Source organism: Pleuronectes platessa, chromosome 17 (assembly GCF_947347685.1).
Source record: "Pleuronectes platessa chromosome 17, fPlePla1.1, whole genome shotgun sequence".
In the NCBI taxonomy this organism is placed as follows: domain Eukaryota; kingdom Metazoa; phylum Chordata; class Actinopteri; order Pleuronectiformes; family Pleuronectidae; genus Pleuronectes; species Pleuronectes platessa.
In genome coordinates, this window is record NC_070642.1 from 16762090 (window position 1) to 16777151 (window position 15062).

The 15062-nt window shown below is 40.9% G+C and overlaps 1 protein-coding gene across 1 annotated transcript in view; it reads left to right on the plus strand.

Annotated features, from left to right (window-relative positions):
- Nucleotides 1-14044, plus strand: part of fndc1 (fibronectin type III domain containing 1) — a 32796-nt gene extending 18752 nt beyond the window's left edge. The window contains exons 16-23 of the mRNA XM_053445293.1: nt 539-688; nt 4076-4312; nt 6885-6993; nt 10614-10693; nt 10941-10970; nt 12274-12435; nt 12521-12643; nt 13046-14044. Of these exons, the coding sequence (XP_053301268.1) occupies nt 539-688; nt 4076-4312; nt 6885-6993; nt 10614-10693; nt 10941-10970; nt 12274-12435; nt 12521-12643; nt 13046-13161 (1007 nt within the window). The 3' untranslated portion in view covers nt 13162-14044. The remainder of the gene's footprint in view (nt 1-538; nt 689-4075; nt 4313-6884; nt 6994-10613; nt 10694-10940; nt 10971-12273; nt 12436-12520; nt 12644-13045) is intronic.
- The last annotated feature ends 1018 nt before the right edge of the window (nt 14045-15062 follow it).

Below are 15062 nucleotides of genomic sequence, written 5' to 3' on the forward strand. Positions count from 1 at the left end.
ATACTAGCTGAATAGAAAACTGCAATTTCAATGTGTTGCATGTGCATGTGATGTTTTTTCTTTTTGGGGGGTTCTGCTGGAAAATACACATTGAGCATCACAATATTTTTCTTAGCATTTCCCTGCCACGGCTCAGAGCTGGTTGCATGTTTGTGGATCATGATGTAACGCCAAGGTCCGATTGAGCACGAACGGAAAAAAACAGTGATGAAAGAGGAAGGAGCTAATTGAATTGCACCCACTGAATCCTTTCCCATTTGTCAGCCTTGGAGACTTGTGAAATGGCCGTTGTCTTCAAGGCCCCCTCGCATGGAAAATATGGGTAACAGACCATTACATAAGAATACAGCCTTGGGTGTTGGGTCTTTCCAGAGTGAGCTCACATGTCTGACCACACTTAATATAATCTTGTTTAACGCTTTTATTACAGTGATCACAAAGGATTAACAAGACACACAGCAGCATTTCATGGATTCAGGATACAAATAACACAAATACATTTTTCTCAAAATCTCACTGATACATGTATTGTTGTTAGATGAGTTTTTTGAGCAGACCACCCAGCCGCCGCCCACCACCACCGATCCCACCACCACCACAGAGATGTCGACTGCCGAGCCTCAAACCAGACCCTCCAACCATGGACCTTCATCTGAGTTCGACCTTAGTGGAAAGAAACGATTCACAGGTATGCAGAGAGTCTACGCACATCTAACTTCAAATTATCTCTTCCGCAATTTACCTTTGTTTCCTAAGCAGCTCTTACCTTAGATTTCGGATTTAAAGGAGACATATTATATTTTTTTTATAAGTTCTTCTCTTAGATCTAGTGTGAACTAGTTTTTATGTGTAAGTTAAAAGTCTGTAAAGTTAAAAAGCCCATCAAATAATCAAGTAATAACCCAAATCAAGATTATTAACCTGAATATGAGACTCGTATGTCTCCTTTAATATCACAATCACATTATGCTAGATGCACCTCTTCTTAATGATAATCCCAACAAACATAAAAAGCAATGATTTTAATTTCTCCGGAGAAGTAGCAGATTATTTTAATATCCCTTACCATAGTGCATGATGAATCTATTTATAAATTATCCTACCCTCCTCAGGGATACAATAAGTTTTACTTTCACCATACGCATGAAAAAACATCCTTCACCCAACATTTCTCTGCTGCGGATGTCAGAGAGACTAACAAGAAAAGAGACATTATCTTAAGCTGCTGACCAGATGAACAGCATACTGTATGTCTTAAATAGCATCAGAAAGGAAAGAAGCTTGATTGAACATGCATCTGTGACTTCTGAGTATCATATTTATTTCTGGTTCCCCATTTGTGTGCATGTGGTGCCTCAGTGCAGTAAATAATGGTAGGTCAGTGGAAGTTCTGTTTTGTTTTGTAGAGGGGTGATAAATTTGTGCGGTTATCTTGGCTCTCTCGGCAATACCTCACAATAAAAGACCCTGTCAGACGCTGTAGAAACAATCGGCCAAGTAAAAAAAAAACTACAATCATTTTCCTGCATGTTTCGTTTTCGCTATTTGCCGCTTTTACATCTTATCATATCGGAAACTATCAAACAGCAGAACATTCGAAAGCTAGTTTTCTATCACTCTGTTTAAATATATGACAGAACCATATATTAATTTTTGGTTAATGGCTGTAAATACAATTAAGGGTATAGGAATATAGTTCACTAAGGACAAGCTGCCCCCTCCTTTATTTTTACTGTTCCTGTAAGTTTACTTTGGCCTCTCATACTTTATCCCCTCATCTGGTTGCACAAACAGACCAAAATATTTCCGTGACAGAATAAAAACAGAATCTGTGGGACTCTCAAACATCTTCAAAAAACTACACAAAGTCAAAGGTCCTTTAAATAATTCTGTTTTTAATGGCGATGATTTAAGTCCTAAAAATAGTAAAACAATAATAAAAAATAGTAACTGCTGCAAATGGCTTCGATAACAAATTGTTGCTTGTTACATTCATTTATTATTATAGACATTTCAGTGCTCTCAGTAAGTAAGACACTGTGTATCCATCAGCAGTAGGCGAGAGGACATTGGCTTGTTACAACTGAATTTTGTAGAGTTCATAAATGTGTTTTAAAGTAGTGCTTTAGTATTGCACTTATATCCATCCCCAAAGACATGAAATCACAGGCATTCTGATCTTTGGCCTCAAAAACACCTGATCCTACAATTCCCAGAATGCAAATCATTGCAGCATCTTTGGTTAGACCCTCTCATCTCTCTCCATTTGTAAATTGTATATACTCAAGCCAAGGTGTCAAGCCCAATATGTCCCCTGAGTAATTTTCTCAAAGTTCCTCCAGAGAAAGAAGAAATTGCACGATTGTTTTCACAGGAAGTATATTACTCCTTGTGATGAGTAAATTGCCTTTGACACATAAAATTGTTGGAGAGCCCCTTTAATTTAGAATAGCAGCGAGGCATCTACTTCAGAGCCGCACGGATCATCGTAAAACAACACCTGTCAGAATCAAGGGCCATTAGCTTCAGTGTGTTCCCTGTTGCCGGCTGCCAACCTAACAATGTGACTTGAGTCATGGCTCAGCAATCACTTATTTTAAGATTAAGTTCAACGTGTCAATATCACTTAAACTGATCTTGGCTAGAAACCGTTTGTAAAAAGGGAAGATAATATTTATGGCTGGGTCTTTTATCACTACAGTGTCAGAACTATCGGTGTGATCTGCTCCAGGAGCAACTGTGGAACAATATCACGGCTTACTCTGGACACATCCGTCTTGATGAACTGCGGCCTCCTCGTCATTGCACACCTCTCAAACGCACATCTGAAAGCTATTACTCTCCCCGAAGCTCCAAGACAAAAACAGACAAGAGCCGAGACGCAGTGGAAATCATAAAAAGTTCAGAGGAGACTGCTGGCTTCATGTGGAGACATCCTCTTTCCTATGGATTAGTTTATTCTATTTTAGGTCCACTTCAGTCCAACTACATTCTCCGCATAAACTGTCTAGCAGCGGCATATTTTTGCCTCTTTATCTGTTTGGTTTGGATGAATCCAGTTGTATTATCTAATAATTATTAGCAGTTGTGTGAATTTTCTTCACATTAAGATCAAGAGGGATGGACTTTGCCACATTGAATAAATAATGAACTGTCTACCAAGATATTTGGACCAATGGAAATGCTTATTTATGCCTGACAAGACAGCTATTAGAGCCGACATGAGGCAAACTGTCCTGATGCTGCTTCCAAGTGACATTTCATCCATGTCAGGCTCACCAAGCCAGGTGTCTGTCAACAAGCAGAAAGAACAGAGTGTGTCTCTTTGGGGAGGCGCTCTGAGCATTTCTAAATGAACACACAAACCAAGCGATACATCTGGATCTTCCACGTGCACGAGGCTGCACAGACCCTGGAACTGTGGATGCAGTACAGAAATACATCCTTACATGCGCCCTGTGTATAAATCTGCTCACCACTATGACAGATCCTGTATTTCATCCAATGACTGTGTAACACATAATCCATATGGCCGCGTATTTGCATATAATAGGATTCTGTGACCCGCACAGCCTTGCAGACTGTGTGTCGATGTGTAGATCGTGACACGCGTTAGACTCTTGGCCTGCGTGGAGGGCCAATCATCTGGGGAGGTGGGAGCAAATCCAGGCTCCAGCGGGTCCTTCCAAATCCCAGTGAGTGAAGGAATTGTGGGATATCTGAAGTATTTCGCAGCTGTAGGTCCAGCTGGTGTTAGTGAAGACTCACCGAAAACAAATGAGGGAAAAGGGCCGGAGGGGAGTGGGGGGGGGGGGGGGGGGTGGCAAAGGAAAGACAGGGAGGAGAGACCAGCCTTATATTTGACTGCTTTAAAAAAAATAACTCCCCGGGAACTACAAATAATCTAAAAATGACTTGACAGGACCGGAAGTATAACAGATAGCGGTATTGCTTTAATTCTTTGTGACATACCAAGGTTTGTCCTTTTCCAAAAAATTATTTGAGCACATCTGAAATTGGATGCATCAGAAAATCATGTCGCCAAAATAATTCAATGACTTTCTCCTGCCATCAGCTCCCTATGTGAACTACATCCGGAAGGACCAAGCGTCCCCCTGCTCCCTGACGGAGGCTCTGGAGTTTCTACAGGTGGACGTCCTGGAAGACCTGATGAAGAGGGACAGGGTCCAAGCCAATCAGAACCAGCCTCCCAAAAACAAGCCCCAGAACTTCACCGTGGTCGCCATGGAGGGCTGCCATTCGTTTATCATCCTGGACTGGGCCCGCCCACTGAAAAATGATATGGTGTCAGGTAAGAATTGAAGGCTGTTATTTGTCTGCAGCAGGAGGTCCTCTGTACATCCCCAAGAGGTTTGAGTTTTTGGTTTCGACTCAGACTTTGGGTGTTTTATTAGGGCGATATCTGTGAGGTCAGGCACTTTGTAACATCATGTCAACTCTGATGGCCAAACTGTGAGGTAACCAGCTGTGGGGCTGTTGTGGAGCCAAGGCTTTGTCCCATATTGAGCTCTATCTACGTTTAACAGTGACTCCACACGATTGTTATTGATACATTATCTAAAAAATATATAATAGTTGTTGTACTAGTAGTATGTATTCCCTGCCAACTTTCCCAATGAAATGAAAATAGCAGTGTCCATGTTATGAACAAAGCTTTCTGCAAACAATCCCATAATGCAATGCACCATATTTCATCGAACCCGAAAGTCAACTTAACCATTATTTGTAACTGTTTTGAATGTGGAATACTCTCTGCTTCCACTTTGTCAAATGTGTGAATTCCATTTTAGTTGATTATTGATTTTAGATATTGGTCAGAACTGACTCCAGCAGGGGATTGTTGATAAAAGGGTGAAAAACCAGACTGTACTGAACACATGGAGTCAGACTGTTTCTCGGTTAAAACCCAAATCCCTCCGACATTGAAAGTGGCTCAGAGAAGAGACTGAAGATATCAGCCCGCTGCATAAGACATGATGGACTACCGGGGCAGAAGTCTGGCCAGCTACAGACCCAGAATGTTTTCATTGGCAGGAAATCACAAGCTTCTGTTCATGCTGTGGGCCGGTCCGTCCTCTGATGTGTAAAACAGATAGATGGTCTCTACTGTCACTGGTGATTTCTTCCACTGTTTCTTTCCATTTGCTCCCCTCAGCGTTTCCTCTCTGCTCGCACAGTATCATGACACTTTCTGTGTTATGTAGCAAATAAGTCTGGACATTTGGCACCTGATCCCTATTTTCTCCCATATTGTATCCGACACATCACAATCCACTTATTTTTAAGTGTTGTTGTGGTGTTGGGGATTTGATAGAAGACTGGATCCAGTGTATCCAGCCAAGACGTAGTGTAAATAAAGTTTTTTCTGACACACACACACACATGCAGGTACAGTTCACACATGCATATCCAATCACGAGGAACTGTTTAAGTTATTAGGGAATATTTGCACAACCATGTCTTACAAGTTATGGGTCACGGCTTTGAAAACAAGTTCATGGAAACAGCTGTTAGCATGTGGAAGGTTTTTGTGATTTTTTTTTCTTTTTACTGGAAACAAACCTCTGGTTCCATTTTATTTAATGCATTCAGGACCTTTAGCTTGAAGTGTTTGGGCAAAAAAGGCCAGTTATTCATATATTGTAAGTGCTGCTTTTGGCTCAAAAGACCAACTTCTATGCGAGTTATGTAATGAATTTCTACCTAAAGGGGAAGAGGGAGCACAGATGTAGAGGGCAAAGGCACTACCACTCTATCAAACCTCAATCTAATGGAGTAAAATGAGAGCTGGAATAAAAATAAAAAAAACATAAGAAGAAAAAGAAGCGAGAATTTCCAGTATTTCCCTTTCCTCCTGTCGGCAGCCAGCTGTCTTGGTGCGGCTCCAGTAAAAATAGAAACTCAAAGTTGAGAGTCCAGTAGAAAGGGCTGGTAGCTTGATGAGCAGCAGAGCTGGTCTTTAAAGTTTTATAGTGAATGATCGTGGGCTACGTGACCTCAGGGTTACTCGCCTGATTCTGATGATTAGTCTGAGTGGCTGAGGAAAAGAAGAAAACAGACAGACAGGTGGAACCGAGCCATGAGCTGCAGAGAAGAAGAAGCCAGAACTGCATATCTTACTCAGAGTTAAATCTGTCAGGGAAATCACTAACTCTCACAAAATCATTTTCGTAACCACAACATGTTGTTTTTACACTTCAACTTAGTTTTTTTGACTCATTAAACAGAGCAAAATACACAAGTGTGTCTCTTGTGAGCATTATAGGAGGGTAAGGTGACTGTTGGGCCAATCAAGGCAGCTGATGTCCAGGTTCCTGCCAAGCTAACTGGCTGCTAGCGGCACCTTCATATTTACTGTACAGACATGGGAGGGGTGCAAGAAAGGGAATAAATATGGCGACGCCTGCGAGCTAGTTCTGGCAGACAACTCGAGCTGCGCTGCGCCAATCATATTACATACATCATGTGACATACATCATGTGACATACCTAAATCTCCACAACCATCTATAATACACACCCACCTTATCAGGTGGTCTATTTAACCAGAGAGACATTTCCCATCAACCCCTCTTGCTCGCACTGCTGCTGCAGTATTGCTACCTGTTGCTTCAAACCCTCCACCACCCCAGCATCCACCTGTAGGCTCCAACGGGGGGTTACAAGTATTTGCTCATCACTCCCATCATTCCTGTGTAATCATATGGGGGAGTGATTAAGTTGGAGCCTAGACGCCAAACACTAAATCTGTTGTAATAAATATATTACATGATCGAACGTGAGTTGTCTGACTGAATTGCATTTCTTGAAAACTTCCGGGCATTGCTGTGCTGAGCTCATATCTTTCTTCTTCATTCCCTGCAGGCTACATGGTTCACAGTGCGTCATATGATGATGTGCTCAACAATAGATGGTCTTCTAGATCCTCCAGCGGGACTCACCTGCCTGTGGAGAATCTCAAACCCAACTCAAGGTAAGACAAACAGCTGTTGTGTTTGTATGTCACGGACTGTTTATAAAGATGGAGGACATGACTGCTCCCTAAAAGTGAGACCAAATCGTCTTGCTCTCCACCTGTTGGCTACCTGCAGTATAATTAATAAACCTCCTTATTAGTGGATGGGACATGGGCCAAAGTAAAAAGTACACGTCAAATACGTTTTCCTTGGAGTAAGTTTTTGTCATTTTAGGTCATTCTTACCAAACTTTTCTCGTAAGTTTCATTTGAATTAGTTATTTGATAAAATCAAGGGGAAATGTCGGATGACAGAGGAGACTTAGTCGCGATTCATTGAGCGGCTGTATTGACCTCAATGCTTTGGCTTTGATCAGTACTTCAAAGACTCTTGCTCCAAAGACGTCATCAGTGCAAGATGGCAGCGTTTATATCCAGGATATCTTGGCCTAATTTCTAGAATGTGGGAGGAAGTGTAAACGTGTCGTCCATCTTTATGTACATTCTATGATGCTCACGCACAATCCTTTCAGGAGTAAAGACAATTATTTTACAAACAAAGAATCTCTTTACCCCGATCTGTGCGTAATATTTATTATCAGGTTTCTGCCTCGGGTGCAGATTCTTGGCTGTGGCTTTTTCGACTGTTTATTTCTACTAATGAGTGTTTATATCATTATCCTGTCATCAAATAATCCACATAATATACAGCTTGTCTACATGTTTGTGTTTAATTTAATGTATTTATAAGCAAAGTTCACGTAAGTCTGTTGGTGCTGTGCCATGATTGTGCACGAATATGTGACGTCAAACCAGACGGACACTAATCAGATCATGGGCAGTGAAACAACAACTGTTGAATGTGAGATCAGTAAAAAAAAACTCTGTGGGATGTAAATCAGTTTAAGCAAACAAAACACAGGTTAATAAAAACAGTTAAATCTGCACCAGAATGTTGAAAAGCACTCCTGGGACTTGGAAAATTCCGAGGACCATAAACGCTACACACATTATCGGACCCTTCATAATAAATACAGTAACAATATTAGAGCGTGTTTTCACAACTATGTCTTATGAGACACGGGTGATGGTTTTTAAAATAAATGCATGGAAACAGCTCTTAGTATTTGGGCCCCGAGAGAAGGGATCCCTGAGCATTTAGTGTTTTTGTGTGAAAGATGCTGTTAGCAGATGTTATTCCAGTTTTTGAAACTCACTGACAGAGTCACTCAAAGTTCTCACTGGAGACTTAAAATCTGTTGTCTTTGAGAACACGATTTTCATATTGTTTGTGTCAGGTCCCAGATAGAAACCTTCACAGCTTCAAACAACAGGTCTGTCAAGTCCAGATGTGTCTTTAAAAAATCTATTCTGTTTCGCAAATGATCCAACTAGAGCTTTTCGATTTACACGGAGAACCAGTGGCTCAGATGTGAGAGAACATCAGCAGCAGAACGTGTCCTCTCACCTGGTGGAAGTGTGAATCTGTCGAGGTGTTATGACAGGTGACTCATCTGTGGCCGCACAAGCACACACCTGCTGCTGAACACAAACAGCAGCAGGTGTGTGTGTGTGTGTAGGAGTAGGAGTAAAGTTTTCCAAAAGGCTGCAACAAGGGCTTCCCTCCTTGACAACCAGCTTGTATTCAGGATCGTGTGTCTCCAGTGGTTATGTTGATCCCAGGATGGTTTATGGGCGAGTGTTGGTATTTCCCATGGGGCTGCAGGCTCCTCCCGGCTGCCAGAAATACTGAGCTACCGCACTAAACACACACGTATGGACATTTACAGATCGTGGATAAATATCAAATGTAGCTCCAAAGGTTTTCCTGCTTTAAATCTACTGTTAAGACAGATCCCAAAAGTAGAAATCCCACAATTGGATCCTGAACTGAGAAGGATTAGCTTTCAGGTGCCTCACCTGGTGGAGAGGTCACCCCAAAGGTCTGACCGGGAACTTTGGTGCATGCCTTCCCCACTCTCTCTCTCTCTCCATATAAAAAGTCTCTGTCTATCTCAGTGCATGATTTTAAACATTTCATTATTATTTGTTTGTTAGTAGCATCACAAAAAACAAATGTATGGTTTTCCATGAAACTTGATGGAATGATAAAGTTAAGCTCAGGGATGAAAATTATTTATTTCCTTTAACATTTGAACAACACGATTTTCAAAAGTGTCTTTGATTCGTTAGAGAAATGTTCATGTAATCTAGGTACAAAATAATTCATGGATCTTGATGAAAGAAATCAGGCATGTTTAGGGAACTGATATCTGAGTGGGAACAATTCTAGTTGATAGTCAATTAATTGTTAAGTTATTTTCAGTGGGAAAATGCCAATCACTTGATGGTTCTGGCTTCTAAATGTGAGCAGTTGAGAGTTACCTTACTTTATTTTGAAGTCGTTCTCTTGGGATTTCATTTGACAAAAACATGTGTTGACATCATTTAGACGTTTCAAGACATAATTTCAGAAAACAGATTTATGAATTTCAAAACTATCCATAATTGACTCTCGACAAGTTCACCACTATCACATATACTGACTGAGGAGAAAGTAATGTGGCCAGACTGAATATGACTTACGTGATGTGTGATTACCACATCCAGATTCTGACGTGATGAGAAGCCCCGGCAGCGATGCTCTGAATGAAGCTGACAGATCTCTGTATTAGGGGTTTCAAATACCTATAGCATGGCTTCATGAAGTCTATCCACTGCTTTCATATTCTGGCTCAAATTTCCCTTTTTCTACCTTCTCCAATTTCAACTTTCATTACATCATCTCTCTGCAGCTGCTGTGCTCTCACTCCTCTCACTCCTCTCTCTCTCTCTCCCTCGCTCGCTCTGTTGATGTATATTTTGGTCGCTGTTGTCACGTGGCCGTGGTGATTGGTTCCAGGCCTCGTGGCCGTACGTGGAGGAAGTTTTTCACCGACAGGCCGTGAACTCACTGTGCGCGACCTTGCAGAATGAAAGAAAACACAGCACACACACAAAGCAGCGTGAGTGGACACACACTCGCAGAAACAGTCATCAGTGGAAAGAAGTGTGCGGCCTCTCAGAGTTGTCACTGGTGGGTTGGGTTTTCATCTGATAGGATTTTTAACGATCCACCACCTGAAGACAAAGTGAGCTCACTGCAAGCCATAGGAAAACTCGGCATATTTCAACCTCCTCCATTCTCATCTGTCCATCTTCTCTCTTTCAGCATCAATTCCTGTGATTTACTTCGTCTGAATCTTTTCAATTTCCTTTTTCCCAGTTTGGAATCAGTAAAATCAATACATCTGTCTCTTTGTCTGTCTGTTTCCTCCTTTCTTTCTTTCTTTCTTTCTTTCTTCGTCGTTTTTTCCCCCTACCTTCCTTCCTTCCTTCCTCTCCTATCTGTTATTCTTCACTCGTCTACTGTCTCTTTCTCCACTCACCACCCTCTCCAAAGCCAAACAGCCTTTTCATTGTGCTGCACTCACTCTGGATTTGTGCAGACATGAAATAGACGACTCTTAAATCAGCCTGACTGGATCGTGCCCGCTCATCTGCTACAGCCATTAACTTTTTCCTCACCTTCGCCCAGTTGCAACAAAACTGAACTGCTGAACCTCTCATTGAGTCCTTTGTGGTTTGCTTCCATGCAGGTACTACTTCAAAGTGCAAGCCAAGAATGTGTTCGGTTTGGGACCAGTCAGCGAAACACTCACCTATGTGACTGAATCAGGTGTGTATCCCATCAGCACCTGCAAAGAAAAGGCTTAAACGCAAATATCACTGTGACATTTATTTTATTGCAATGCAACATATCCATGCTGAAAATCCTCAAGGTAGGAGTATGCTTCCAGATGTGCGCTGCATTCGTTATGTGTGTTATGGTTTTCGCAGTCCTATAATCAGGGGAATGCATTAAAGTTACAGTGCTGTCTGTGTGCTTGTCCTCCCTGATGAAATGATCCCATTCTTTCTTTCAGACGATCCTCTTCTCATCGAAAGGCCACCTGGTAAGTCAGAGTGAAGCTGCCCTCGGGGTTTTAAGGAGAGAGACATCATCCTGTTAAACAACCCGTCTGGATCTGATTCAGTATGGATGTTCCTTCTCTATCACCCCCCCCCCCCCCCCCCCCCCCCCCCCCCCCCAGTAACACTCCTCAGAAAGGATTTAGACGTCACTCTCAATAACTGAGACAGAGTTCGACCGATGATTCGGCCAGGACGATGTTTGTGCCAATGTCAGTGTAATGGAGACGTTTCATCCAGTGTAGGTTTTCCTCTTTTGAAAAAAACAAAAATAACTGCGCAGAAAGGCCAAAGAAATGTTGTCCACACACGCTGTGGAGAAGGCAGAAGACTCACTTTAAGGAATGAAGTTTGCACTGTAGCCGTAGAAATGCTTCAAATTGTAAAACGGTTCCATAGTTTGTTTACTCCCTCAGCACATTGCTTGGTTCTAATTCTTAACAAACACATTCAGAGGATATTAATCAATAAGTAATATCCATCCATCCGTTGTTCATACCGCTTATTACTTTGAGGGTCATGGGTGAGCTGGACCTGAGCTGATATTGGTTTTGCATTTGCACCTTCAGATATGGGAAGAAGATGCAAACTCCAACCAGAAAGGCTCCATCGAGCAATCAAAACTTATCCAAACTTCCTTTCCTGCAGCGTCTTTGTACTGAGAGGCCATTCAAAGTGACATGTATCTTATATGTCAACTTGTGATTATGATGTGTATTGTATATTTATAGTTGTTCACTTTCATCTGCATTCAGTTTTTTAAATCATATGTAAAGTTTCTTTTAGACTTTGATAGAAGCGCTAAACAAAATGTAATATATTATTATGCTTTCATAATACTGTAAATAAAAAAAACACATCAGATGATATAAAAAACTAATTTGAAACTATTAAAATGAGAGAGAAGATAGAAATGAGGAAAAACTGACCTATAACTATAATAAAAATGTGGATTTCAATCCAGTTATTCAGATATGTAGGACACAAGAGCCTGTTTTTATTTAGACTCTGGAAACAGTAAGCAGACTGGTTCCAGATGTTAAAATGTCTGGACGAGTCATTTAGTATCTGCAAATCGAAAATGAGATTTGGTCCTAAAACATTCAGTTCTCTATAAACCTATAACAGTGTAAATCATCATAACATCAAGGTTACGGATATAAACTGAAACACATGCCTGCTGGCGACCCCCAGGCGAGACCATCTCAGAACTCACCACCAGGTCAAAACTCATAACGTACAAGTAAAGGTGATATTCATACGTGGATGATGCATTCTGCTCCTCAGGTGGAGAACCAATCTGGATCCCCTTCACCTTCAAATACAACTCGGCCCACAGCAGCTGTAAGGGCAGCCAGTACGTCAAGCGGACGTGGTACAGGAAGTTTGTGGGCGTGGTTCTGTGTAACTCACTGAGATACAAGATTTTCATGGGAGACGGTCTTCGAGGTAACAACGTGTTTGTCAGTCTCCCTCCATCTGAGCATTGGTTGTTTTTGTGGAGATTTAAAATCACATTCTCCTCCCTCTGCAGAGCCTTTCTACAGTATAGGAGACACATTTGGACAGGGAGAGGACCACTGCCAGTTTGTGGACTCCTACAGGGATGGAAGGACAGGCCCGGCCTACCTTTCAAATAATCTGCCCTCAGCACAAGGTAAACAACATCAGGTCGTACACACGAGGCTCCTTTTGTGGCTTTGATACTCAGCCCTGATCTGTTCATATTATTATTTATCCCCCTCGATCTGACTCTGGCTCGGTAGCGGAGCAGCTGGATCGATCGTATCAATGCAGAATAATGATTAGATTAATTCTTGCAAAAGGATCAACCTGGCTTCTGAATGTTTTAGTCTAAATCTCACATGCTTCTCATTAGTGCTCAACATTTTTCTGATTATACCGTAACTTCTAAATGTTCATGATAATTCAGCTACTTCCTGGCTATTATTGGTCCCAGGGCATATCTGTGCATAAGGAGAATATTTGAATATATAAATTTGGATGGAAACCAGTGTCATGGCTATGAACAACATTCGTTATTCTTTTTCCGTTCTAGGTTTTTATCGAGCGTACCGACAGGAACCCGTCACATTCGGGGTCGTTGGCAGACGTACATCTCATCCGTTCGTGGGTTGGTATGAATGCGGTGTGCCCATCCCTGGGAAGTGGTAACACAGGAGGAGGAAGAGGAGGAGGTGACATTTCTATCAAGGGCAACTGGTCTGCATCCCGCTGCAGGCTCACACCTTCACTGGTCCTGCCCGGGAAACACAGACTTTTGCCTGCCACGCGAAAAAGACACCACTACAAGTTTATTACAGCTTCACAGAAAGAGGATATAGTACTTTTTAAACAACTCAATGTATATCGTTACAATGCACTTTTTTATATAAAGCAGTCTGTATATGAGGGGAAAAGAAGCATGTGTGCTCTCGCTTAGTTTAACTCTTGTCTTAAAGTGTCCTTGTACTATTCCCAACTCTGCCAGAGACAGGCCCTTCTCCAGTGTTATTTATCTCATCAGTAAAGCACACACGGTCAAAGCAGGGACATTGGACCAAAGCACAGGCTGCGAAGAAAACTGTAAGATTGGGCACTTGAGGTGTGTATAGGTCTGTTTATTTTCTATCATGAGATTTGTCTTTCATAGTGTAACGGCTTCTGACAGCTACTTTTGATTTGTTTATATGTGTCCTTAAATCTGCATACAGATTTTTGGGGGTTATTCACCAGATTTCATTAAGAGTTACTGTGTAAGTTTTCTGTGTATACGTACAAAAGAATAAAAGACCAAATATTTGCTCAGGAACTGTGGGAGATTGAATAAAGGTGCTAAGGAAACCACGACAATCCCAAAACATGAATCATAACATCTTCTCTCTCGAATACATTCTTTTTTTACGGCTAAACCCTTCCACTCGAGATCCAGACCTACTTCATCAGCCTAATGGAAGATGTGAGGATCAGAGAGTTTGCTGGAGCCAGTTGGAAAGCAACTGTTAGAATCTGATGAAGCATGAGAAACGGAATATTGTGGAAAGAGAAGAATAGAGGGGGAAAAAACAAGAAGATACGAGTTCATTTGCAATAGGCATGTTAGCAAATATAAAGAGAACCATCAGTCATGTGTAGAGTGCTAACACCCTGCTCCATAATTATCCAAACTGGATTTGTAATGCTTGGTTTTTATACCATAATTGGTTTTAATCTAAAATCAATGGTTGAAAGTAACAAAGTACTCTATAAAGTAATAAAGGTTTACCTCAAATTATGAAAGCTGGGAATATGTTTGTAATTTACCTGAGTATTTATTTGTTTTCCAACTTTATACCTCTTAAACTCTAGTTTACCAACAGCTTTAACTCTTGTAGGTGGTTGATTTGAGGCAATTTGAATGATAAGGTAATTTAACTTGAAACAAAGAGTTTTTATTTTATGAAATCATACATTTTGTAAAAGGAATTAGTGACATGTATACTTGGTATAATACTTTGGAGTCAAAAGTGTATAAATAGTGGTTAGAATACTCAATAACTCAAATTTGGTACTTCAGTTCCATACTTAAATATTTATACTTAGTTCACCATTGATCTTTGTTCATCTTCTTTCACCTAAGCTTCATGATGAATACTTTTACTATTTTGACAGTGCTACATTAGTTTGACTATTGACACCCAAGTAAAAGTGGTATTGTGTTCAATTTGGAAACGTCTACAATGAAAATTGTTCTGGATAATTTGAAACAAAATATAAATGTAATATCCTGGGGGATTCGTTAGAATTTGCTGTTATGTTGTCCCATAAAATCTTTCACAGGGACTTGACCTTTTATTTTAATTTTCACTCTCAAAGCCAATTGTGGTTTTCAGATTTCATAGTGTTGGGAAATGAATTATGGTCCATCTGCAAAAGGAAAAGGAAAAGAAAGTTTAATCAAAAGTGGGTCAACACTAAAGTAAACCAGTAGGAAATTATTTCTTGGATACGATGGAGTGAATGGAAAGGTTTAGTTAGCTTATTGTTGATCATTTTTAAGATTTTGAAATTGAGAAGTCTTTCCCTTAAGCCCAACA